Here is a 27,155-nt window from a genome sequence, read left to right on the forward strand (position 1 = left end):
GTTTATTATTAATAGGTAAGTTTATATAGATCCTTAATGCCCAGCAATGTTTTCCTTTTCCAGAATTGCATTTTTTTAAAAAAATCCAGCTAATTATTTTGCATCCCTTTGTTGCCAGTTGCTTATCTTGTTTAACTTTCTGTGTATTTATTTATTTTTAATTGTTAGATTCTGCCTGTAGACTATAGTGGAAGTGTGATGAAAGGGCACAATAAAAATAAAAAAAAAATAGTTTTCTTAACCTTTCAAATAGTTGTGCTGAATTGTTCAATGGTATTTAGTACCAGCACTTAGACTTATGTACCGCTTCACAATGCTTTACAGCCTTCTCTAAGCGGTTTACAGAGTCAGTACATTGCCCCCCAACAATCTGGGTCCTCATTTTACTGACTTCGGAAGGTTGGAAGGCTAAGTCAACCTTGAGCTAGTCAGGATCGAACTCCTGGCTGTGGGCAGAGTCAGCCTGCAATACTGCATTCTAACCACTGCACCACCAGGGCTCATATAGCAGTAGAATGTTAATATTGCTATTGTATTTCAAAAGGGTAGCTCCCTCTCCTCCTTTTCTTCCAGCACTTATTTGTCCACAAATTGTGCATTTTTAATATGATTAGGAAAGCAGCAATCTGGACCAGTAATTAATTCTTCCCTTTTGCTCCTTAACCAAACCAGTTTTGTGTGGAACCTTGATTTCATTAAGTCCCTAATTAGGGAAGATCCATACAGACTATGCATATAAATTTCTCTCTCCTTCCATCCTGTCTCTTAGTCAGCACCGACCTGAATTTCTCCCTGGCCTTGAATTTTTTATCCCGTCTTTATTATTTTTATACTCCTTCCTCCTCCTGTTTTCCCTACAAGAACCACCCTGTGAGGTGAGTTGGGCTGAGAGAGAGAGAGAGAGATTGGCCCAAAATCACCAGCCAGCTTTCGTGCCTAAGGCAGGACTAGAACTCACCGTCTCCTGGAGATTGGCCCAAAATTATCCAGCTGGCTTTCGTGCCTAAGCACTAAGCCAAAATCCAACAAGCTACCTTACACTTTACCATCTTCAAGAAATCAGATCAGAAACTTCAAAAAAAGGAATGTTATTGGAACTCATCCTTTCACTGAACGCTTCCTAAGTCTGACATATAAAACTAATGACCCACCTGTAAAACAATTGTCTTTGGGTTGACTTTGCTTTCTGATGCCATATTAAACAACAGTATTCATGATTTCCCAGTTGTGACTTTGCTGACTTTGTAGATTCAGCAGTATTAGAGGTCACTGGATCTCTACACCCTTGTTAGAATTGTGGTATCAGCAACATTAAAATTTAATGGAACATTACAGTAGTTGGACTTAATGAATAAATGCATTGTCCAGAATGCAAGGAGCTGTTTTAGGTGTGCCCAGGAAATGAAATGCATTTTGTTTTTACTTTTAGCCTTTGAACAGCAGACTCCTATACTGTATGGCATTTGACCACCAAAAAGATTTAAAAGGGAATTCCTTCATAGCAGAGGAGACAGTTGAGAAACAAGTCAGATCTGTGGTTGAATAAATTATCACCAAGCTTTAAAGGCATTATGCAAATCATTTTTTCAGAACAGGTCCAGTGAGTCAGATTCAAATTTGAACTGTGGGTTTTTAAAATTTTGATTTTTTTTTTACTTAAGATTATATGTTAATTTTAAGGATGTCTTTCTCCTTTTGTTACACATAGCCACTTTGGCAAGAGTCTTGAGTTGAAATGTAGTCTATAAATATTTTAAACAAAACATAATGCAATTGGTAATGCCTGCCTCTAAATTTTATCACTAGAATTCTACCTATGTCTTTTTTGGTCTCTGGGGCGATTCTAGTATTTCTGATACTGTAATATTTATTGGCAAATAATAAATGTATTGCTCTCAATATCCACCCTATAATTTTTGTCTTCCAGATCTTTCCATGATATATAGCGCTGCAGAACTTGAAAGCAAGGGTGAGGACCTTGCCTTGCAACTCGGCTCTGTCATGGTACGTGCACAGATCCTTCAGGGCTGAGAAAAAGAAAAGACAGTGGAACCACAGGAATACTAAGCATGGCAACCCTTAGGTCAGGGGTAGGCAACCTTGGCTCTTTTATGACTCGCGGACTTCAACTCCCAGAATTGGGTCTGGTTTCGTGCGCTGCCTGCATCCCACGGATGGGGCTTTGCTTGTTTGCACAGACCGGTTTCTTGCATGCCATGGACCAGATTGGGGACCCCTGGACTAGAAGACCCCCAAAGTCCTTTCCAACCGTGACACTTTATGAAGAAGCTTCTTGGATGAGAAGCGAAACGTCTTCCAAGAAAAACAAAGTCCAGTTGCCTCTTGAAAAAAAAAAACACCTTTGAGACTGGATACTTTACATTCTGTGTCCTCAAAGGTTTGACAGAGGAACAGAGTTTCAGAATGTGGTGACTAAGAATGAATCTTTGTGATTATTCAGGTGGTAAAAAAATGTAACTAGCATGTACAAGTCTATTGGCATGAACACAATCCTTGGCTTGACTTCTCAACTTAATAATTCGCAGGATGAAGAGACTCACCACAGCCTTGAATGCATCCAAGCTAATCAGATCTTCCCCAGGAAGCAGCTGATCCGGGAGGATGAAAATCTCCAGGTGATCCCTGGATTCTCCTTTGATCTTGCAGTGGGACCCAGGGGCGGTGTGGGATTTAATCTAGATTAGACAACAGAACTTTGGGGTGCCTTGCTTAGCAATGGAAATCTGGGACTCGAGTGCAGTCGTAAATCGAGGACTACCTATATTGATAATCAGGTGGGTCCTGGAGCTAGTCTGAGGCCGAGGACAAAGTATTTGGACCATTTGAGGCCCACGGGCACCACGTTGCAGATGGGCCCTGCTCCTTACAGCCTCTGCAGCATCATCCAGTTTGCCAAGACACACAGGACTATGGGGTCAGGTGCCAGCTTACATAGAAATGCCCCTGCCCCTTGGGTTCCTGTTTCAGAACCGTGAAACTCCGCTGTAGGAAATGTTTGCGCAGACACACACAGTTGTGCATTTTGTGGTTTCATCGTTGCCATCTTTCCGAAACGAATCTTTCCACTGTCTCTGCAGGTGCCCTTTCTTGAACTCCATGGAGAGAGCACCGAGTACGTGGGCCGAGCGGATGACGCGGTCATTGCCCTGTCCAACTACAGGCTTCACATCAAATTTAAGGAATCTCTGGTGAACGTAAGTTGTCTCTTCCGAACCGGAAACTTGCTGGCGATGGAAGCCGGAGCTGCACCCGTAGGCCTTTTGTTCAAAACTGAAAATATCTGAAAAGCCAGCTGGTTTGTCTCCCCTGTGATATTTTGGGCAACCTCTTATCATTGGTGGCATTTCAGTTCCTTGCCTGCCAACTCTAGTGTCTCCTGGTTGTGTGTACCAGTGCAGACAGGCATGTGGAATTTTAATTGATTTTACAGGTTCTTGTTCCAAACGGCTGGTTGAGGGCAAGGAAAGCAAAACTGCTGCACTTTATTTTATTATTTTAAAATCCTCATGCATATTCTGCTGCGGAAGCGTGTGAGTTCCCTAGTCAGCTGGCAAGTTAGAACACCTCTCGTCCTCGCAGCTGCACACCTACAAAAGTTTGCTCTTCTTTCTCTCCCATCACAAAGCTCTGACTCATCCCAAAGCTATGACAGGGAGGTGAAATAGAATTAGAATTTATTCGGATTTTTAACTTGGGCCTCGATGCTAACCAATCCCCAACTTCATTGTTCAAGTGAAGCTGTTGAAACATTGCAAGCAGGCTGTGAAGTTCTGCCCTGGCCCAAGCCAATCCTCGAAGTCTCAGGAAGGGCACAAAACCTGGACAATCTTCCTTCATAGCAATAGCAGATTTATATACCGCTTCACGGTGCTCTTACGGCCCTCTCTAAGCAATTTACAGAGTCGGCAATTTGCCCCCAACAATCTGGGTCCTCGTTTTACCAACCTCAGAAGGATGGAAGGCTGAGTCAACCTTGAGCTGGTCAGGATCCTGCTTTGAGCCCTCCTCTTCCCTCCTCACCTGCAGCCCCCCAGCTGACCTGTCATTTCTGGGTTGCTTCGCCTGTTCCCCCAAATTGTCCTAAATTGCATCAATCTTCTTCCTTTATATTTGCACAATGCTGATAGGATGGGTGTGAGACTCAGAAGCCTTTTTTGGGAAATAAAACTGATGCTGGAGATTGGCTCTTTACTGTGTAGCAGGCCTGACAAACATTTTAACCTGTTTTAAATGAAGAGATTTATTTTATTTTTTTTAAAAAGGGAAATTTCAAGCAAGGCAGGAGTCCTGGCAGATGGCCAGACAGGTCTTTGTAGGGATTTTGATAGCCTCAGCTGCCATACTTGGGAGTCTTTGATCTGCTGAAACAAAATAATTGCATTCATTCATTTTAGATTTTTATTTTAGATTTTTTTATCCTGCTTTTTATTATTATTTTTTTATAAATAACCCAAGGCGGCGAAAATACCTAATACTCTTTCCACCTCCAACTTTATCCACAACAATATCCCTGTGAGATGGACTGGGCTGAAAGAGAAGGATTGGTCCAAAGTCACCCACCTGACTTTCATGCCTAAGGCAGGACTAGAACTCACTGTCTCCTGGTTTCTAACCTGGTTCCTTAACCACTACACCAAACTGCCTCTAAATCTATATAGCTCTGGTTTATATCTTAATATTAAACCATGTTTCCGCAGTTTTTTTTCTAGACCCCCATCTTCCATGGCCTGCCTTTACATGATCAGCCATAACCCAAACTTAGCTGTAATCTTTCCCCCCTCTTAAAATGGTCTAGGGTTTCCTGCCTAAGCAGGGGGTCTGACTAGAAGACCCCTAAGATCCACATACAGGACCCTTGTGCTAACCCGATGATGTAGAATTCTGTAATTAAACAGAAATATGTCCGTGTGAAGCCTTGGCCATTCCTCTCTCTTTCGTACGCAGCTGCGAGTTTATTTTCATTTTAGCTGATTCTTGTCTTTGATGTGCAGCTAGCCAGTTGCAAAATTAACCTCCCAGAGAACAAAAATGTTGTTTGTTTAGGAATTGACAGCATTCTAAATAAAGAATGCAATTGCGGCTGACATGAAAGTGAGTTATTGCTTGGCTATGCAAGAGCGAGTGCTTGGAATGGGTACCGTCTCAGACAGTTACGTAATATTAAATGAATTAATACTTTAATATTGCATGGGAATTACTGCAATGAGAAACCTCAGACAGCTACAGCAGAAGATAGTTCTCCAGCACTGGAGACGTAGAATCCACCAATGGGTTAACTCTGCCTTCCTGACAAGTCTTAAAGTTGCCAAGTTTGAAGGCCCCTGGACTAGAAGCCCAGGCTGATTTTTTCAATGGGGTAAAAGAGGGAGGGAAGATAAAACCAGAAGACTTGCAATATTCTGTTGCTATACCCTATCTTTGCATTTCTCAGACCCAGCAACTTTAAGATGCGTGGATTTCAACTCCCAGAATCCCCCAGGCACATCTTAAAAGTTTCTGAGATTGAGCAGCACTGGTCTATTTCAATAAAGTATAGTTATAGCCAAACTGTGGAGATGCTTCATCTAGCCTATCTTAACAGAACATTACAATCAATTTCCTAACCAAGAAAAATGGTTAAGGAATTAAACTATCTGTCTGGAACAGGAGGGTATTCTCCCCTACTAGGGCTATTTAAATACGGCTGGGGATCCATCTAGAAAGACTTCTTGCACTGAGCAGGGAATTAGTTAAAATTATCTCTCTGGCCCCTTCTGACTCTTGCATTCTGCAATTTTATAATGTTTTGATTCTAAGTAGTGCAGCTGCAATTTTCAGTACTCTGGAGAGCTCTTCTCCCCCTTTTTAGGTTTTTTTTTTTTATCAGTGGAGTTAACAAGTGAAATCCTTATTAGGTATGATTATCTTGGCTAGCTTTTATCTCACAGCTTCATTGAAAATGGACCCCCCCGACTCTCTCCTTGTCGATTAGATAGTGTCTCCAATGCAGTGAGCACGAATCTGGGCAAACTCCAGGAGATACTGGAGAACAGGGGGGGCCTGGTGTGCTGTGGTCCATGAGATCGCAAAGAGTCGGACATGACGTAGCAACTGAACAACAAAAACAACTCTCTTCTTGTAATGCTGGATGGAATGTCTATGAGTTTTTGCTTCTGAACACCTTGTCCAGGCAAAAATTAGTCACCCCAAATTCATTTCAGGAAATCCTCAGCTTAACCAACCTTGCTTTAGCAGACTGCCACGGGAAAAACATCTCCCTATGATGTGTTCTTTTGTGGATGCATCAGTTCTCCTTCGTAAGCATAAAAGGTGTGAACACGTGTGACATCCCATTCTGCTTTAATAGACTCCGCTTCCCTCCAATTAGGACACGAGGTTTAACGGGCCCAGTGTTCCATCTGAGTTTGTTAGTGATCTAGCCGATGTAGGTTTATATCCCACGGCCTTTGATTTCTCGCCTAATTTTGTTCTTTCTTTGCAATTCATTAGAATGTCTGTAAATTTGCCGCTTATGAGATCCCAGTAAGTAGAACGTTGCTGTTTAGCATTTGTACTGCCGCACCTTTGCTTGGAATACAGTGAACATGTGCTGACCGTGGCTTGCAGCATAGGCAGGCGTGCATGGATCATGTCAGAGCATGAAGTTCCCTCCTGTATAAATAAATACCTCAGTAAAAGATTCAGTCGACCAAGTGGCCAACTCACGGAATGGTGGTTTCTCTAAAATATTGACACACCCATCTTTTGAAAGCAGTTGCATATTCAACAGGGACGCTTTATGCCTGCATGAAATTTAAGAGGCTTCTCTTTTGATTGCCCAAAAGTTATGCATTTGAACTGGGTTTCATCGTAAGCAAGTCCTGGACACGGTTCACAAAGTTCCAAGGCTTCAGAGTTGAAGTTTAATTAGGCCAATCGGTCTTTCTTCTCCCACTTGGTTTAATTTTGCATCGTTTAATTCCCTTACTCGTGTATTTCCCCCCCCCCAAGTGGCCATTCCCAGCCACAGTCCGCAGCGAGTTCAGAAGCTTTCTCGTGTCTTTAGGAGATTGTTTATTTAATTACAGGCGATCCACATTCCTAGAGATTACACTCTGTGAAATGCCAGGGGTAAGCTTGGCTAGTCCTGCATGCTCATTCATAACCAGTAAGGTAATTGGCACGTAGGTCCCAGTCTTAACGTTTGGAGGAAGCGACCTTACGAAGAGCAGAGAAAAGGGGCCAGGAATAGCAAGTCAAAGAAATTAAAAGGGTAAGATAAGACAAAGAAAAGGGAAACAGAATTAGATCTAGTTTGCACCGCTATCATTGACTATTCTTTTCCAGTCGCTTTTTGCCAAACCTTCCTGACTTCTGCCACACCCATCATACCTTTTGGTTCATTAATCCCACCTCTCTCTTTTGGAGGACCTTGTCAGCTTCATCCAGGGACGACTTTAGGAGGGGTCCTTGGTGCTCTCTGAGCTTAGTTGCTTTCTTGCAGATGTTTTGCTACCTAAACCAGGGGTCCCCAATCCCTGGTCCATGGACCGGCACCAGAAACCGGGCCGTGCAAACAAGCGAAGCCCGATCCTCGGGATGCAGAGAGCACGTGAAATTATGCCCCCTCTTGTCCACGGAGAAATCTCTCTCCACGGAAGTGGTCCCTGGTGCCCAAAAGGTTGGGGGCCACTGACCTAAACTAGGTCACATCATCAGCACTGAAAACAAGCCAGCTCAGAAGACCCCTCATTTCAGCCCTGAGCTACACATGTTCTCCTTTATGGGGGTGACTTTCTTAGTTTCCCCCTTCCTCATGTCCCCTTCCGTTTTAGTTCGTGTACTCTGTGGTTTTGTCTTCCTTCTTTCTCTCGCTTTCAACACACCACCTCCATTCTCACTCATGCTTTTGTCCCGTCGTACAAGCCACTTTGAGGTTCACGTTGGCAGCAATTCCAGCGTATTCTCTTTGTGATAACCTTCCTTCAAATCATCAAACGTGCGTTTCTCACAACCACACATTTCTCAGTGGGGTCCAAAGAGCGAAAAATCCAGTCTGTGTGCACCCCCTGCTCAGCACAGGGCCAGATTCTACTTCCCAAATATTGTCCCTTCTTACATCATCGTAGCTTTATTTTCCCTATTTTGTCTTGTGTGTTTAAATGTGCATTTCTGCAAAAGGCTTTGTAGGTTTCACAGACTCTCAAAGCCCCCCCCCCCAAAGCAATTGAGAAACCCTACCTTACTTACACAACACACACAGACACCAAAAAAGAGAGCAAGGGTGAAATGTTGACTTAAATCAGGGCTCTCCAAACTTGGCAACTTTTAAGACTTGTGGACTACAGCTCCCATGGCTGGTTGGGGAATTCTGGGAGTTGAAGCCCACCTTTTGGGGAAGGGGGTTAAGGTAGGGTTTCTCAATCTTTGGGGGCCAGTTTGAGAGTCTGCGAACCCTAGAAACCCCTTGGCAGAAAAGCACATTTAAATGCATAAAACAAAATGGCAAAAATAAAGCTAGATTTTTTCCCCCCCCATCCAATTCATGGACCTCTTCCAGAGGTCCCCAAGTTGAGAATCTCTGATGCAATCATAGAATTGTTCTAATTGCTGGACGCAGAGGCAATTTTCACGCTGACATTAAATGGTCTTCCTAAGCAAACCACATCCATATTCTCCAGTTACAGCATCTACATCTGCAACCTGTTATTTTCAATTTTCTCCATTTCAATTCCACTTTTTGATATTTCCCTGTCATTCCCATATAAATTTCCAAAATAGTCCTTCCTGTTCGCTTTTATCCTGGCCTACATTTTTTTTAATTTTTTATTATTGTTTTGCTCCGGAAAGTTCCTCTTTTCCCCTTTCCCCGTTTCCAAAGGGTTTATATTTCCCCCCCCTCTAAACAGCCGATTCATTTTATTAAACATTGCATTTTGCTAACAAAATTCAGCAAACGGTTATCGGAGGCTGGCACTAATTATTTACCTGCATGGTGTGTTTTGATTTGGGGTGATTTTCAGCATGAAGATTGCTCGGGGAATGGAGATAACGCTTGACAAAAAGGCGGACTGCAAAGGAGCATGAGATGCCTTTGCTAGGGAGCAAATTCACCATTTTTATGGGGAGTTGTGCATAAAGGAAATTGTTCAGAAGGAGGGAAAGTGAAATGGAGACATTAGTTTTACCTAATTCATCTGTTTTAACCCAAGTTATGAATGTGGAGAGTGGCTTTCCTCTCAGAATCACTTAAATTGGTGCTGATCCTGAAGCCATCGTTCAATGAAGCCGCAGTAACCTACATGAGCCTGGCCACACTTTTGAGTCTTTGGGGGAGCCCCATCACATATCTTTGGAGAAGTCAAGCCAGACATTTGAATATGGGGAAGTTTTGCAAGCACCGTCTCAATTTCTAAAACGCTGCGTCACTTGATCCAAGTGCACTTGGGCTTTCTTAAGAGTTCTCCGAGTAATTTTAAAGGTTAGCGAAACGAGAGCTGCTGAAGAAAGAAAATTGTTGGTTGCGAAGGCGCCTTCTCTCCAGTCTGATGGCAAATGGTGAAGCCGCAGAGGTTACCTGCACGTGGTAATACATTTTATACCAACTGCACGCAAATTATTCTAGCCCTTTGGCTGCAAAGGAGACCAACAGACACGAAGAAAGAATCTGGAACTCAGGAGAAACTTCCTGTCAGTGAGAACAATTAATTAGTGGAACGGAAATTGCCTCCATCGCTGGAGGTTTTTGAGAAGAGACTGGACAGCCACTTATCTGGAATGAATAGAGGGTCTCCTGCTTGAGCACGGGGTCAGACTAGAAGACCTCCAGGGTCCCTTCCAATCCTATGATTCTATGTTCTAAAATAAATCCTGGCTTCACAGGAGAGTTCAGATAACGGGCTTTTGCATAGAAAATCCCTTATTGTTTTTTTTTTTAATCTTAGTGTGATCTGTGTAAAAGGGAGCATAGTGCCCCCTCCCACGTTTGAGAGACATGTACTAAAAGATTTGGAGTTTTACAGTAAAATTGACGCAACCCCATTTCACCAAGGTGGATTTTAGATCAAAATGAGAAGTACGTCCACATGCCACGTTATACTGTCACTTCATGATTTAGCCTTGGATGCTTGCATAATAATGGGAGGGAAATGCTACCAGTAATTGGCAGTGTGAGTAATGTTTCATTCCAGGGCTTCAGTTGTTGTAATAAATCCTTGTGAGAAAATGGTGTTAGCCTTTTGGCGTAAGACGATTGATTGATTGATTGATTGATTGATTGATTTGGAAAATGTATATTGCCTCGAGGTGAAATAAAAACACAAAATAAAATAATATAAAATAATAATAACAACAACAACACCCCCATCCTGGTGACAACACACACTCATGCCAGCCACTCATGGCCTCCGTCCCGCTCCAGGTTCCCCAGGCCCGCTAGCAGAACCGCGTCTTCAGGGCCTTCCTGAAAAAGTGTCAGAGTGGGGGCCGCTCTCATTTCCGGAGGGATGATGTTCCAGAGGGAGGGAGCCCTTCTTCTGGGTCCCCCCAGGTGGACCTCCTTAGGGGACACAACATTCCTTGCCTCCCCGCTCTAGTGGGGAGACGGTCCCTCAGATAACCTCTTATGTCTTTTCCATCACAGGTCCCGTTGCAGCTCATAGAAAGTGTGGAATGCCGGGATATTTTCCAGCTTCACTTGACCTGCAAAGATTGCAAAGTTATCCGGTATGTACGGTCCCAGCACAGCCCGTATTTCGTGTTAGTTAATGCAAGTGTGGCTTTCCCCTCCCTAAAATACATAAATATAATTGCCTTTTGAATCATTACGCATTCGCCTTTAATGGCACGGTTTCCTCCCGGCTCTAGACTTGGTGGTGCCAGCCAAATACTGGCAGAATAATCGCAAAAACGTTTTTAGTTTACCACTGGACGGCCTTGGAATATCAGAAATAACAATAACGATAGAGTTGGAAGGGACCTTGGAGGTCTTCTAGCCCAACCCCCTGCTTTCATTGGCTTTTGCATGGATTGTTTCTTTGTTTGTTGCAGGTGCCAGTTCTCTACTTTTGAGCAGTGTCAAGAGTGGCTGAAGCGGCTGAACAACGCCATCCGCCCCCCCTCCAGGATAGAGGACCTTTTCTCCTTTGCATACCATGCCTGGTGTATGGAGGTGTACGCGAGTGAGAAGGAGCAACATGGGGATCTGTGTCGCCCAGGTAGGTTTGGCCTTTTGCTTGCATAGGACTAGAACCTTTTTTTTTAACAGCAAGCATTACCTAGTACACTATAGGCGGTCCTCGACTTAGCAGCCATTCGTTTGGCAGCCATTCAGAGTTACAATGGCACTGGAAAAAAGTGAATTATGGCCAATCCTCACACTTACAGCCATTGCAGCATCCCAGTGGCCACAGGATCAAAATTCAGGTGCTTGGTGGGGTCATGTGATCACCATTTGCTCATGGCCAGCTGGGGAATTCTGGGAGTTGTAGTCCACAGGTCCAGAGGTCTTAAATAGCAACAGCACTTTGACTTATATAGCGCTTCACCATGCTTTACAGCCCTCTCTAAGCAGCTTACAGAGTCAGCGCCCCCCCCCCCAACAATCTGGGTCCTCATTTTACTGACCTCAGAAGGACGGAAGGCTGAGTCAACCTTGAGCCGGTCAGGATCGACCTCCTGGCAGTCAGCAGAATTACCCTGCAATTCTGCATTCTAACCACTGCGCCAGTGCACGGCTCCTAAAGCCAAGATTGGACACCGCTGGTATAAAGGAATCCTTGAAGTACCACGGTTGAGTTGATGACTCTTGGAAGATAGCCTTGTGCACGAGGTCAAAGGAGAGTTTTGACCTTGTGGAGCGTTCCTGGCTGGATGCAAAGTTGGCATTTGCATTGTGCTTCCTACGTGGCACCATCACATGCCAGGAATTGTTCCCCTTCAGTGGAGCAAATAAGATGCTTGCATGTTTTGTCTTTACAGCAGGGGTGTCCAACCTTGTCAGTTTTAAGACTTATGGACTTCAATTCTCAGAATTCAGCTTCCAGAATTCTGGGAGTTGAAGTCCACCAGTCTTAAAAGTTGTCACGGTTGGACCTCCCTCCTTTGCAGAGAATGGTGTTTGCTCTTAACACAGGATTAACAAGCTTTTCAAAATTCTGAATAGACTTGTGAGTGAAGAGTCAAGGAATGCTCTGCTATTGTTCGGTCACGGGGGAGTATCTCACTCCACAAACCCAGGCACAGTTCCTGTTTGCTTCCCGTTTTCCTTCTGCTATCTAGGAGAGCACGTGACGTCGAGATTCAAAAACGAGGTGGAGCGGATGGGTTTTGACATGAACAATGCCTGGCGGATCTCCAACATCAACGAGAAGTACAAGTAAGCTCTTTAGATGTTCACAGAGGCCATCTGCTCTTGTCAAAGTCCAGCACTTCGGGGCATTTCAGCTGTACATGGACCCGGCTACGAACACATGCCAACGCCGCTCATTATTGGAAGCAACTTGACATTTTTGGAACAGCTTTAAAGTCTCCAAAAGAAGATCGAAGGAACCTGACACTCCGTTGTTGCTGTTCTGTCAAGCTTTTGTAAGCTGATCCATGAAAGATGGACACAACTGTCACTCTATTCTTTCTGGTCTCCAAAAGCTGGGCTTCTGACACCAGCTACATCATACGAGTCCGCCTTTGGCTTCTAGCTGTCATGTGGCTTGTTTTGTTTCAATACGTAACAGAGAGCTCAACCGTGAGTTATGGCTCACCGTAATTCTATTCAATAAATTCTAGATAAGAAACTGTTATTGTACCACAGCAAAAAAACAGAAAATATAACCCCTTTTTCCCAAATGGAAGCTGCATGCCGAGATTGAGGAAGTGAGGCTCCAAAGACTGGGATAGGAAGGAAAAGTTTAGGGTTGTTTATTTTTTTTATGATCATCTATTTATTGAGAAAGAGAAGGAGCCAGTTTGGTCTAGTGGTTAAGACACCAGGAGACGGTGAGTTCTAGTCTTACCTTAGGCATGAAAGCCGGGTGGCTGACTGGATCAATCACGCCTTAACCACGAAAGATAGCTGGGTGACCTTGGGCCAATCATCAGGAGACTCTGAGTTCTAGTCCCGCCTGAAGACAGGAAAGCCAGCTGGGTGACTTTAGGCCAATCACCACGAGACTTGAGAGTTCGAGTCCCGCCTTAGCCACGATGCCTTTTCCCAAAGACATTTACCCCTTTTTCTTCTTAATGTCTAGTGGTGCAAATTTAGCCTTAATTTACAAAAAGAAAAAGCACTTGCTAGATGAACCAGCGAGGGTCACGCCGTGCCTTCTGTTACAGTTGCATCCGCACATTGTGTTTTTATATTTGAAACCGATCGCTGTGTTTTGAAGCCTAACTGGCATAAAACTTAATAATCATCTGGGGGAAAAAAGAAGAAGCAAAAGGTGGCTGGATCCGTCCTCCATACCCTACAAAGTTTTAAGCTGAACATTGATGGATGTGCACAAGCCTCTCTTGCTCTAGCCCAAAAACAAAACGGGGGGCTTAAAAAGCCGCTGAGTTTTACTGTTTATCTGCGTTTCCCTTGCTGCTGTTTCACGGGGGCAGCAGCGTGGAAGGAGAGACGGGATGTGTCTGCTCCACCCGTGGCTGGTCTCTTCTCTTCCACACAGGCTCTGCAGTAGCTACCCTCAAGAACTCATAGTGCCGGTCTGGATAACGGACAAAGAGCTGGAAAGCGTGGCCAATTTCCGATCTTGGAAACGCATCCCTGTGGTGGTTTACAGGTGAGGCCTTTCCCGAGGCACCTTCCTGGCATCCGGAGGATCGGATTTTGCAGGTCGGTTTGCTGAATCTCAGAGAGACTTTTGGCAGATGCCTGTTGCTGTCAAAGTGTACCTCCTTTGAGGATAGAAGGGAGGATATTGATACAGGTGGTCCTCAACTTACAGCCCTTTGTTTAGTGATTGTTCGAAGTTACGACAGCACTGAAAAAAGTGATTTATGATTGGTTGGGGTTTTTTTTGCACTTAACAACCCTTACAGCACCCCCAGGGTCCCCTGATCAAAATTCAGACGCTTCCGGCCATTGGATCAGATTTATGACAGTTGCAAGGTCATCTGATCCCCTTTTGGGAATCCAGATTCACCCAACAACTGCAGTTAACCTCGCAGGTTACGTAAACTCTAGATGAGTCCCTCGGTTCTCTTGTTTTTGAACAAAAGGCAGGTCCAAACTGCTGACATTGCTATTCAGCATTAACTGACGAGTTCTAGATACCTCCGTGTTATTTCACGCTCCTCTGCCAAAGCTGATTCAGGTTTTAGTTTTTGTTTTTCTTTCTCTTTGCATACTTTGTAAATTTTTTATGGCTGGGCTGTTCGTTGGTAGTTCCCCCCCCCCCCCGAAAAACAAGCAAACTCGGATCCTCCTAAGTATTCAGATATGTTTACCAGTTTGATGACTTTGCAGCGTGTTTCCTCACCAGGGTCCACAAAACTGCTTAAATCCCAGTGGAGATTAATTCGTGCTTTTTATCACAAAGGTGGCCGATATTGAGGGTTGTTTCACAGGCCATCAAGTTATTAGACAAACTAAACTGCCTTTGGAATTGTTTCAGAGAGCTTCCTAAGGCTCTAAGTGGCTTTTTCCTCCTCTGTGGCCGTTGCTTCCTGTTATGTGCACATACAACCTGCAGTTAATTCCTGTTTCAACGGCGCTGGGATGATTTTTGTTTCCACGCAGGCACCAGAACAACGGGGCAGTCATTTCTCGCTGTGGGCAGCCCGAGGTCAGCTGGTGGGGCTGGAGAAACGCCGACGACGAACATCTTGTCCAGTCAGTGGCCAAAGCCTGTGCCTCCGATTCCAAGTTGAGCAGCGGTAAACTTATGAATGGGAACTGCTCACGAGAGTTCTCCAATGGGGGAGACTTTTCTGATGCAGAGTTTGGTAAGCATGCTTTGGTAACCTCGCTTTGTGTCCAAAAGGTTAGCTGTCTACGGAATGCAGATGGCCAACATCCACTGAGATCAGCCTTTCCAGGTAGGCCAGACAGGAAACACGGCCGGAGGAGCTGTTTTAGCAGTAGCAACAGCACTTAGACTTATATACCTCTTCACTGGGCTTTCCAGCCCTCTCTAAGCGGTTTACAGAGTCGGCATTATTGTCCCCAACAATCTTGGTCCTCGTTTTACCGACCTCAGAAGATTGGAAGGCTGTGTCAACCCTGAGTCATTGAGAGTTGAACTGTTAGCAGTTAGCAAAGTTAGCCTACAATTCTAACCACTGCGCCACCAGGGCTCTAACTTTCTACTTGTATTGTAAAGCTCCATGAACAGAATCTTGCAAGTGTGGAGGTACAGATCTTCCACCATCCCTTTGATAACCTGATAAGCTGGGAAAGTTTCTTTGTGAGTTTCTTTCTCTGCCCGTCATTATCCAATCTTTCTCTAGGCAGCATCTCTCTTCTCCACCTTTCCCATGTACCTGTGGGAGAGCAGTTGGCTAAGTTGGGAGGGGGCCTCAAAGTGGGAATTAGCCTATATTCAGTACATAAACACGGGGGCAAGATCTGACCACACACACACACACACACACACACACAGAGAGAGAGAGAGAGAGAGAGAGAGAGAGAGACAGAGAGAGAGTCTTTGAGCCTTATTTAGTCTTTCCTCGGTGCAAGTTGCCAGTCTGGGGAGATTCCTGTATTATTGGCACTAAACAATAAAGTAGCTAGTTTGAACTATGGGCGTCTGGATATTTCTGCAAATATCATAGAGCTGCTTCTCCTGTCTGCAATATAAGACAGACTTTCCAAATTAGCCGGACTGCCACTCCTTTTGTTAAACTGGCCCGAAACTCTGGAAATAGCAGCTGTGCACATCTGGAGGACTATAAGGCAGTGTTTTACAACCTCAGCCACTTTAAATGGGGGATTGAAGTCCACCCGTCTTAAAGTAGCCACGATGGAGAAACACTGACAAAATGGGTGAGTGTTAGGCAGAAGGAGATCCGTTTGTGATCGCTACCTTGTAATTCTATTTCTGTTTCGCCTGTTTGTTCTCCAGATTCTTCCATCTCCAATGCTTCCGGAGCAGAAAGCTTAGCCATCCAGCCTCAGAAACTTTTGATCTTAGATGCACGCTCCTACACAGCCGCAGTCGCCAACAGAGCCAAAGGAGGGGGCTGTGAATGTCCAGGTGGGTCTTGCAATTAAATTCTTACCCAGGTGTCGTGCATTTATATACCCAAGGAAGCAGGGAGCGTGTCCGGACTTGGCCCTGCCGGCTTCCGAAAGGTAGTTCAGGAAGAAGGACGCCGCCGTAAAAATGTGGGGATCGCTTTAAGAACAGGAGTCGCCAAACTTGGCAACATGGCTGGCTGAGGAATTCTGGGAGTTGAAGTCTTAAAGCCGCCAAGTTTGGCGCTCCAGAGCAAGGATGATAATTCCTGATTTACAAACTCAGCCGAGTCTCTCAAACAGGGTACGGGCCCCAGCTTGTTGCCAGCTGGTTTACGCAGTAAAGCTTGTAATTCAGTTCTTCCTGGCCTCTTCTGAACCTCTTTCTCTTCTCTCTCTGCTTTCGAACAGAGTACTACCCAAACTGTGAAGTGGTGTTCATGGGAATGGCCAACATCCACTCTATTCGGAAGAGTTTTCAGTCACTGAGGTTGCTCTGCACGCAGATGCCAGACCCGGGAAAGTAAGTGTTCCCCCCCCCACTCGTCCCTTCTTGCCTTAGTGCAGGGGTGTCCAACCGTGGCCACATTAAGATCTGTGGACTTCATCTCCCAGAATTCCCCTGCCAGCATAGTTGCCTGGGGAATTCTGGGAGTTGAAGTCCGCAAGTGGCCAAGGTTGGACATCCCTGTCTTAGTAGATGGTAGGTTTTTTTTTCTCCCCCTCTTAGAAAAAGGAACCTGGATTGTTTGACTTATATTTGAAGAACTGGCAGGTGAAAGGTTTCATTGTCGCAAAAGCCAAGGGGAAGCCCAGTTGTGGTTTTCTCCCTCGTGTTACTTTGCCAAGGTCTGCCTTACCCTTCCTTGAGCCATTTCCCAGATCACACTTAACCAATCAGTTGACTCTTGCCTAAGCAATCCAAAAAGATCTGCCTTGTGGCAGCGTTGTGTGTACCGACTTCCACAATGCTTTTGAGCGTTGTGGGTGTGACTTCCTGCCCTGTTGAGGTTTGCTGTCTTCCCATGTGAAGCAAGTGTGTGCGGGCAGTCCTCAGCGTAAGACCACAGTTTTTGTACTGAGATGAGACTGAAGTGAGTTTTGCCCCGTTTAACGACCTTTCTTGCCACAGTTCTTAAGTCGGTAACCCGGTTGTTAAGTGGATCTGGCTTCCCCATCGTCTTTGCTTGTCTGAGGGGTCACAAAAGGGGATCACACGATCCCAGGAGACTGCAACCGTCATAACTGCGAGCCAGTTGCCAAGCATCTGAACTTTGATTGTGTCACCTTGGGGGATGCTGCAATGTGAAAAAGGGTCACAAGTCACTTTTTTCAGTGCCGCTGTAACCTCAAAGGGTCACACACACACACACACACACACTGATCCAATTCAGGGGAAGTCCCCTCTTTGGGCTTTAATGGCATGTCCTAGTCAGGTTCTCCTCTTGTCTGCCTCTGCAGCTGGCTGTCGGCTCTGGAGAGCACCAAGTGGCTCCAGCATCTCTCTGTGCTTCTCAAATCAGCCCTCCTGGTGGTTCACGCGGTGGACAGAGACCAGCGGCCTGTGCTGGTCCACTGCTCCGATGGCTGGGATCGGACCCCGCAGATCGTGGCTCTGTCCAAGCTGCTGCTGGATCCCTATTACAGGACCATTGAGGTTTGTGTCTCCAGAACGGGTTGCCTTCGACTTTGGGTCGAGAAGAGGCTTTGAAGTTAGAACGCTTGGGGTGGTGCTCACTGGAAGAAGAGAATTGCAGAGTAAGAAGGTGTTTAAAGACACAAAGATGTGTCCCAGGAGGAGTGAAGCAGGAGGAGACCGGAAGGATTTAGGTTCACGCCAGACATAACCAGAAACGATTCACACACAGCCCTCCTTGTTGCACTAAAGCAGCCTTGGTGTGTTGGCATTTCCCCAGAGGTTTTTTGAGGGGGGTTGATTCCATATAGATCAGGGGTGTCCAACTTTGGCAACTTTAAGACTTGTGGACTTCAACTCCCAGAATTCCCCAGCCAGCATGGGGAATACTGGGAGTTGAAGTCCACAAGTCTTAAAGTTGCGAAGATCAGACGCCCCCCTGATGTAGATTGTCAGAGGTATATTGAGGTTTACGGTTGTCTCAGAAGGCCTTCAGTCGATCCAGGAGCTCAAAAGAGGACGGGCTTGGCGAAGTCACTGCCCTGGGTTTCCCGCAGGGTTTCCAAGTGTTGGTGGAGATGGAATGGCTGGACTTCGGCCATAAGTTTGCAGACCGCTGTGGGCACGGCGAGAATTCAGACGACCTCAACGAACGCTGCCCGGTGTTTCTGCAGTGGCTCGACTGCGTCCATCAACTCCAGAGGCAGTTCCCCTGCTCCTTCGAGTTTAACGAAGCATTCCTTGTAAGTGATTGTTTTTCCCAATCAACAGTTTGAATGTGTTGAATCTACACAATCTGGCTGAATGTCCAGATCACACCTTGGAGTTAAAAGGGTGGCTTCAGTTCATCTCTGACTCTGCTGCTTACTCTGGCAAAGAGAAAAAAGAGTTTTGAGTGATGAGTCGCCGTTCCCAGGCTCTTCTGCCTTTATCTTTGTCACCATCTGTTCTGTTGTGGGTTGTGCATTGTGTAAAAGGAACCTGCAACCTCTGTTGGCAAAAATTTTGCAACTTGCGGGTTCCTTTGAGATATTCCCCAGCAGAAGAACTGTTAAAACATTCGGCTTTGCAAATTCAGCCCAGGCCCCAGTACTATCCTTTCTTGTAGGTCAAGCTGGTGCAACACACCTACTCCTGCCTCTTTGGTACATTCCTGTGCAACAACGCGAAGGAGAGAGGCGAGAAGCACACCCAAGAAAGGACCTGCTCAGTGTGGTCCCTGCTACGAGGAGGAAACAAGGCCTTCAAAAACCTGCTTTACTCCTCCCAGTCTGAATCTGTATGTTCTGGTTTTTATTCATTCTTTATTCTTTGTTTGGTCCCTTGTTTCTTCCAAGGGGCATAAGTCCCCCTTTCCCCCTGTTTGATTCTCACAATTACCCTGAGCAGGTTCAGCAGAGGATGCAGCTCTGGCTGTCAGGACACAACACCGTGAAATCCAGCCAAGTTCAATCCTTCCTTTGCTTGCCCTTAATGGGCAGAATTTTGCCAGACTAAAGCTAAAATGTCTAACTTAATCGATACAGTATTGCAGGCTAACTCACTGCCCACTGCCAGGAGTTCGATCCTGACCGGCTCAAGGTTGACTCAGCCTTCCACCCTTTCGAGGTCGGTAAAATGAGGACCCAGATTGTTGGGGGGGGGGGAAGGATGCTGATTCTGTAAACCTCTCAGAGAGGGCCGTAAAGCACTGTGAAGCGGTATATAAGTCTATGTACTATTGCTGTTGCTACATCCTGAGAGGTTTCTAGAGCAGAGATGGGCAGCTATGGAAACTTTACGACCTGTGGATTTCCAGTTCCCAGAATTCCTGAGCCAGCCATGCTGTAGATCTGTTGAAGTCCACAGGTTATAAAGTTGCCACAGTTGTCCACCCCTGCCCTAGGGTGTGGCTACCCTGAACCTCTTCCTTCCTCCCCCATCCAGACTGCGCAGTCTCTCAGTTTGGGACTCTCTCTTTCTCTCAAATGGACTGCCTCCTCTCTGGGAAGCCACGGTACTCCTGCCAGGATCGCTCCCCCCCATCCACTTTCCTCCTCCTTCTCCAGGTGCAGATTCCATCACACAGACTGAGGTCATCCCTGAAGCCACAAAATTAGTTGGTGGTTTCTTCTCGGGCCTCCTACAGCCTTACCTAATTTATTTCTCTGCATTGGCGCTTTATTTTTTTTATTTCTAACCTCTTTGGAGTGGGGGGATATCACTTTACAGTTGTACCTGATTAGAGGAAGGCAGATTTTTTTTTTTTAAATGGCTAGGACAGACAGAAAATTGAAAACAACACATCAGTAATAAACTATATCTGTCATACTGATATCGACCAGCAGGGGTCAGTGTCAAAATCTCAGTCTCTGTTCGTCTTCCTTAGGTGCTGTATCCCGTGTGTCATGTGCGCAACTTAATGCTGTGGAGTGCCGTGTACCTGCCTTGCTCCTCACCTTCCACCCCTGTGGATGACACCTGTGCTCCTTATCCAGTCGCCGGCTCGAACCCTGAGGATCAGCCTCTGAGCAGGTGAGCCCGGATTTCAGGTGATCCACTGTCCTCTTTTTCACCGTCCATAGGTTGAACCAACAACGTGTATAAAGTGTTAAAACTTGTACTGGTTTGTAGAAAAACACCCTCTTCTATTGCTGCTGTTGTTGCAACTGTGGAATGTAAACCCTGGAAAGTTAAACTTACATATAGCATACAAAAAAAAAAAAACAGAGGAAAAAACGATCAAATAAATTTAACATTTAGGATCCACCCCAGCTGGGTGCTGAAAAAATTGATTTTGCTCATTTATTAAATGTATATGCTGCCCATCTTGCTGTCGAGCGACTTTGGGTGGTTTCCCATGCCATAAATAATAATATAAAACAGTGAAGCAGGTTAAACAGGTTAAGCTAAACTAACCATCCGTTGTTCTCTTTAGCGTGCAGAAAGTCCACCAACGGTTTCCAGCCTCTTCTATAAGAGCTTTACAAGACAGTTTAAACCTTACACTTGATTACTCTCGCTGTTCTTCCGCAGGCTCCCAAAGACCAGGTCCTTTGACAATCTGACCACAGCCTGCGACAGCAGCCTACCAACCCCTAACCGGCGGAGTAGCGACCCCAGCCTCAATGAGAAATGGCAGGAACATCGCCGATCCCTGGAGCTCAGCAACCTCGGGAATCCGGGAGAGGACCTGTTTGACGGCGAAAGTTTGGGCAAACCAGGCAGGACTCTGATGGGAGCAGAGCTTTCGTTGGCTGTGGCCGAGGGGCAGATGGAAAACATCTTGCAAGAAGCCACCAAAGAAGAGGGGAGCCTTGAGGAGAATATGAGGTTTGGCCAAGAGAGGGCAGGGAAGGAAGGAGAAGGGGATCTCACGCGAGACAAGGAACACAGGACTGAACCCCCGGCTGGTTCTGCGACTAACAGCGTTTGTGAAAAATCCAACCCGGATGGAGAAACCTTGTTAGACAATCCAGTTTCTAATCAACAGGTGGTATCACAGGGTGCTTCTGAGCTTCAAGGCCCAGAGGAGGGACACCCAGCTGTCCCTTGCACGGTCCAGAAGCCAACTCAGGGGGGAGAGGTACCGCTTGGCTTTTGGGACAATCCTGGAAATAGTGAAGTTTCACGAGAGGAGGAGGAGGAGGAGGGTGTTAATAGAAGTTCAGCAGAAGCTGAAAATGCCCCCAGCCCTGCCCATCCTATCCCATGTCCTGTAGGACTTGAGGCAGCCACACCAAATATGGAGAGCTCAACAGAGACCTTAACAGAGACGGGAGCCAGGGCAGAAAGGGTACAGCCCAGGTCTCCCCGTTTGCGTCCTCCCACTGCGGCCAGCAGCGTCGACGAACTTTCCCAGACGGAAGATCATCGGCCGGAGAGGGAGGACTTAGTGGACGCTCACAAGCTGGCCGCTGCTCTAAATAGGACTCCTTACAGCAGCAACCCTTCCCCATGTGCCTTGCCTTTAACTGACTTTAAAGAGGTGGTCTGCAACGGAGACCTCGCTTCCGAGAACAAGATGGCCGAGAGCCCGGCGGGCTTTGCCGCTCCCCAGAAACACGCCGCGCCCAACGGGCACTACGTGAACGGGGACGAGATCCGGGCGAAAGTTCCCCTCAGCCGGCAGATCTCCGCCGGCAGCCGCAGCTCCACCCCGCTGCATCTGAGGAACGTGCACCACAAGTGGGTTCACACCATCCCAGGCCGGCAGCAGACGGCGGGCAGCCCGGACCAGCCTGCCCGGAATCACCTGGATGACGACGGGATGCCGATCTACGCCGACGTCATTCAGCAGCGCCTCCGCCAGATTGAAAGCGGGCACCAGCAGGAGGTGGAGAGCCTGAAGAAGCAGGTGCAGGAGTTGAGGAGTCGGCTGGAAAGCCAATATCTGAACAGCTCGCTGCGCTTCAACGGGGAGTATGGGGACGAAGTGGTAAGTACGGCCGTTCCTTCTCAGCACGGCTGCCCTCGTGCCAGTTGCACCGCCCAGGGCACAAACGCAGGACAGAGAACAGCCCCCAACCCAGAGGCTGCACTGGACCCAGGCAGCCCATCGACGGCTTATCTTTTGCTTAGGTATTAAATTTATATGCCGCCCATCTTGCTATCGAGCAAACTGGGTGGTTTACCCTGCCATAAATAATAATAATGTAAAGCAGTTAAGAGATTTTAAAAAAAAACACTTTGCGGGCATTAAAGCTGAAACGTTCAAATTAACCCCCAAGCGAATAAAAAGAACCAAAATGGGGGTGAAGGTAGGATCCTAATGAACTAATGAAATTTATATGCTGCCCCTCTCGCTGTTGGAGCAACTCTTAAGTGGTTTACAAAAGGTTTTAAAAAAAAGATAATATGAAACAGTTAAGATTGAGTTAACTGTTTAACTCACTGTTTTAGCTGTTTAGATAGATAGAGAGATAGATAGATACGACAGAGATAGACAGAACAGATAGAAAGAAAGAAAAGAAAGAAAGAAAGAAAGAAAGAAAGGACAGATGGATGAATAGATGATTGAGGGACAGAGAGATAGAAACATAAGAGATTGGGAAATAGGTATAACAGATGAGAGAGAAATTAGAGATAGATAGAGATAGATGGACGGACGGATAATCTTCCACAGACAGACAGACAGACAGCAGTCTCAGTTCTCTGAGGGAGACAAAGTGTTCCAAAGTAAGCAAGGCTGATAGGATCAGCTTTCCCTCCCAGCTTTTCCCCTCCTCTAATCTGATTGCTCCCCACAGCAGATGTAGAAGATGCCCCGTTCTCGGCTGCTAACCCCTTCCGTGGACTGGGAGTAGGTTATGCTCAGCTGTGTTTGTTTGCCAACAGACTTCAGTGCCCGACTCAGAAAGCAATCCGGATCACAACTGCTTGTCTCGCTGCAGTACAGAGATTTTCTCTGAGGCCAGCTGGGAGCAGGTGGATAAACAGGACTCAGAGGTACAGGCCTCCATCCATCTCCGGCGCCTCCCCCCCCCCCCTTTGCCTACTCAGCACACGGCATACTAACCACGCCGCTCCCTCTGGTCCTAACACTGGTCTCCATAAGCTTTCCTCCTCAACTCTGCAGCTGTCTCAGAAACTTCTCCGTCTCTGTGCCGGTGCCAAAGTCTCACTGCTTTCCGCTCTGCCTCTTTGGGAAGTGACAAAAGCCATTCTGGGATTTGCGCACTTGCCTGCGGAAGGGCGCAGAGCAAAGCAAGCGAGCGTCTGGTGGCTTTCTCAGAGTCAGCTGGGTTTGGGATTTCTGTGCCAGAAGACTCTTCCGAGGTTTTCTCCTCCTGGTCCTCTTCTCTCCTCTCTCCCCAAAGCTGCCGCTTCTCAAATCAGTTTGTCTCTCGCTGTTTTCTCATTGCTTTGATGCTTACCTGTCGGTGTTACATTTGAAAGCAAGGGTTCTCTTGTCTTTGTAGGTGACACGGTGGCTCCCCGATCACCTGGCTGCGCACTGTTACGGCTGTGACAGTGTCTTCTGGCTGGTCAGCAGAAAACACCACTGCAGGTATTGTGCCTCCCAACGCTGCCTGCTTTGTTGTCACCAAGACAGCACTTTGCCATTCCCACTCAGCCTTTCGACCTCTGGCCGACATCCTTCCCTGTTAGAGCAGCTCCCTAGCCAATCGTCCAGCTGTTCAGCACGTAGGGCAACAGACAGATGTTCCTTTCCCGTGCTTCCACCATCCCCAGCAGCAGCAGCAGCTCCTCTCCTGACAGTAAAATAACTATTTAGCTCTGGTCACTTCCCTCATCTAATCTGTTTCTCTGCCCTTCTGGCTTCCGAATAAAAGCGTAACCCTCTTCCGTTGATAGGGCACACTTTCAAATGTTCAGAATGCCTGTATTGGAAATAGGTTCAGGTCCCTGCAACAACAGAGATCTGTATTTTGCCTCCACATTGCAAAGGTGGGCCTGAGGCTGGAGGTAGCTTGCCTGAAGCAGCCCATTGGGTTCATGGTTGAAGGACAGATTGAGCTAGAGCCTTCCTGAATCTCTAGTTGATGAATCTGGTGGAATTTGTATTTTTTAGTAAAAAGATACTGGTTGGGAGGAAGCCTTTATGTTTCCTTATTTTTATTTTTTTACTGAACTGTTAATTGGAAGATCACCTTCCTAGTCTGTCTCTTTAGATTTCTGAATTGGGTTTGTTTGTCTCAATAGTTTTGGCCAACCTTTACTCTAGTGACCTTAGCAACTGTTATTAGTGTCCAGGGCTCTGGACTCCTTGGTGGATCAGTAATGAGAATTTGCCGTAAATCCTGGTTTTAAAAAGCTCACGAAGTCTTCTTAGACTTTGGATTCCACAGGCTAGTTAAAGATAAATTCTTCTCACTGGGACCCCCTGTGTCTCTGCATGAATCCTTGCCATGCCTCTCAACTGGAAATAGGTGAGCTCAGTCACGTAGAGGTCCAGCAGACAGCCTCAGTGGATGGATAACACAGATGTTTAAGGGTCTTTGACCTGAATGTGTTACCCACAGCTCGCAGTGTAGAGTATTTCCTTACAATGCGCGGACAGAGAAGTGATCAATTTCTTTTTTAAGACCATATAATGCCACTCTCAGGCACGTTGGAAAGCCAAAGCCTTTCAAACATTTAAAGCCTTCATTATTGGCGATGCCGACGGAGGTTGCCGGGACCTGCCGCTGGCAACATGTGGCGAGCCACAAGTTCCTCACTCTAGGCCAAAAAAAAAAAACCCCAAAGACCTCAGTGGTCCTTTTTAAAAAAAACTTCTCTGATTTAGTGTCTACTCTGAGCTTTTTCTCCCCTTCCTGCAGGGACCCCGAATGTGTTGATCAGACTTGGTGAGCATTTGCATCAGCCTCTCTTGTCTTGCCTGCATTTCTCTGATCACTTCTCCCCACTAACAGTTGCCTTCCCCGCCCCCCCTGCGTTTCCTTTTCCCAGAAGTCCTAAAGCGCAAACAGCCGAATCCCCGCCTTTTTGTTTTAACGTTGGACGCTGCCAATGTCTTGCTGCAAACCGTTTCCCTTGCAACAGCAGCTGGTTCATGTACACTGCTCCGTCAGCAGATTATTTCGGCCTTGGTCTTCTTGGCATCATGGGCGACTGATGGTAGCTCACAGTTCTTGAACAATCTCTCTCTCTCTCTCTCTCTCTCACACACACACACACACACACACCAAAATCCAGATCTGAAAGCAAATAAAAGAGCTTTAACACCAAGGGATAAAATGTAGGTTAAAAACTAATGCTTGGAAGACAAAGCAGCGTTGTCCATAGGTTCACCTTTGCTAGTCATGAGCATTACCAGGGACTCCGTCTCTTCTATCAGTCCCGACAGTCAACTTTTGGATTTTGGCAAAAGGAAACCAGTTAGTGGGCCCGGGTCCTCTTTGGGGGCAATGTGATATTTTTGAGATACACCCAGGTAGAATTTCACAAATGGCCTCTGCTTCTCGAAACATCTCAGAAATAGGCTCTCGTCCCATCGCAGGAGATTCTGCTCTGATCCCTTCCAGACTTGATCTGCGATGCCGTTTTGACAAAAGAGTTGTTTTAGGATTGCTTTTGCTTGGGAATCCTGTTTTTCTTTCTCTTTTACTAAAGTTCCACTCCTGCTGTTCTTGTTTTGTTTTTGCTTTTCTTTCTAATACCAGAGCTTGTTTGAGTCCATAAGAAAGCTTTGGAATCGCTTATCCCCAGCCTGGTTTGACTTTCCTAATAGAAAGATTTCAGCTTGATATTTGAAGGCTGCTTCAACAGGTGTCAGGGTGTTGTTGTTTTTTTAAAGGCTCCCTTGTGCTTGCAGTTAGATTACGGATAGCATAAACAAAACCACAGCCAAGTATTAAAGTTTAAATCGAAGGGGGGGGGGGAGACTTGTTCTGTTACATCCTTTCCTCTACCATCACGAAGTTGCCCTTTCATTGCTTCTGGTGACCCAGACGAGGCGCAGGTGCTCGAATGCCCCTGCTGATTGACCACTGGCCCGTCGGTCAGCTGCTGCGTCGCTCACAACACGTGGACTGCATCTTGTTTTCCCTTGCGGCTTGCTGTGTGACTTTGCATGGCCCTGGCAGGTTCACGTTCTCTGGGTGCTGAAGCCTCGGCGGGCTACACTGTTGACTCCCTCCGAGTCCTAACGGCTTCTCAGGCAAGGTGATTTGCTTGCCGTCATCAGGATCAGCTGGTGTTTGTGTTGGGGAATCGTCCGGAGGCCGACACTTGAACCTGGGTCCCATTGCAACCAGCACAGGCGTTTTGATGACTCAAAGGGGGATTTGTGAAATGGGCTTTTTGTTCACCCCTTCTGCTCCCGACCCTTGCAGGGACAGGCCCATCCCTGAAGGGAAGGCACTCAGACCTCTACTCCTGGGGTGATTCTCTCTCCAGGAGGGCTCCTTTCAGCCTAATCCTAATGGAACCGTGCTGTTCTTGCTTCGGAATTGCTTTCCTGCATTGCAAACTCATGCTCGTGTTTTTTCTTCCCATTTTCTGACCCAAGGAATTGTGGAAATGTGTTTTGCTCCAGCTGCTGTAACCAGAAGGCGCCGGTCCCCAGCCAACAGCTCTTCGAACCCAGCCGGGTCTGCAAAACCTGCTACAGCAGCTTGCACCTCCCCAGTGGCTCCAGCCTTGAGCTCGAACTGGACAAGCCCATTGCGGCCACCTCAAACTGAGGCTCCAGCCTGGAAGGAGAGCTGGGAGGAGACAAAGCCGCCTTTGTCCCTTGAGGGAAGACACACCAATTTCCCGGTGGACTGAAGCTGGTAGGATGGGAGGAGCTGTGCACTTTGAGCTGGAAGTACAGGTTGCTGCTCGGAGGGGAGAGGACGATGGGTAGATAGATCCTGGCGGAGCTGTCCTTCCCCACTGTTACTACTCCTTCCCTTC

General features: G+C 46.6%; 1 protein-coding gene across 1 annotated transcript; it reads left to right on the plus strand.

Annotated features, from left to right (window-relative positions):
- On the plus strand, nucleotides 1–27,155 carry MTMR3 (myotubularin related protein 3). The gene is made up of 19 exons (XM_015817437.1): nucleotides 1–15; nucleotides 1,928–2,004; nucleotides 2,547–2,636; nucleotides 3,099–3,215; nucleotides 10,643–10,725; nucleotides 11,050–11,216; nucleotides 12,280–12,376; nucleotides 13,665–13,778; nucleotides 14,738–14,943; nucleotides 16,062–16,193; nucleotides 16,586–16,697; nucleotides 17,636–17,831; nucleotides 18,368–18,553; nucleotides 18,919–19,089; nucleotides 20,179–20,324; nucleotides 20,826–22,227; nucleotides 23,711–23,799; nucleotides 25,076–25,102; nucleotides 26,767–27,155. Exons 2-19 carry the CDS (start codon nucleotides 1,936–1,938, stop codon nucleotides 26,939–26,941), a joined length of 3,579 nt encoding a protein of 1,192 aa, XP_015672923.1. The 5' UTR covers nucleotides 1–15; nucleotides 1,928–1,935; the 3' UTR covers nucleotides 26,942–27,155.

Source organism: Protobothrops mucrosquamatus, unplaced genomic scaffold, assembly GCF_001527695.2.
Source record: "Protobothrops mucrosquamatus isolate PMUCROS unplaced genomic scaffold, P.Mucros_1.0 scaffold593, whole genome shotgun sequence".
Taxonomy (NCBI): Eukaryota; Metazoa; Chordata; class Lepidosauria; order Squamata; family Viperidae; genus Protobothrops; species Protobothrops mucrosquamatus.

What these genes read in the sequence shown, in the direction of transcription:
- MTMR3 (XM_015817437.1), top strand. Translation starts at nt 1,936, where the DNA reads ATGATATATAGCGCTGCAGAACTTGAAAGCAAGGGTGAGGACCTTGCC. An exon ending in TGGGGATCTGTGTCGCCCAG is followed by an intron (nt 11,217 to 12,279) that starts GTAGGTTTGGCC and finishes TCTGCTATCTAG; the next exon opens with GAGAGCACGTGACGTCGAGA. An exon ending in AGGGGGCTGTGAATGTCCAG is followed by an intron (nt 16,194 to 16,585) that starts GTGGGTCTTGCA and finishes GCTTTCGAACAG; the next exon opens with AGTACTACCCAAACTGTGAA.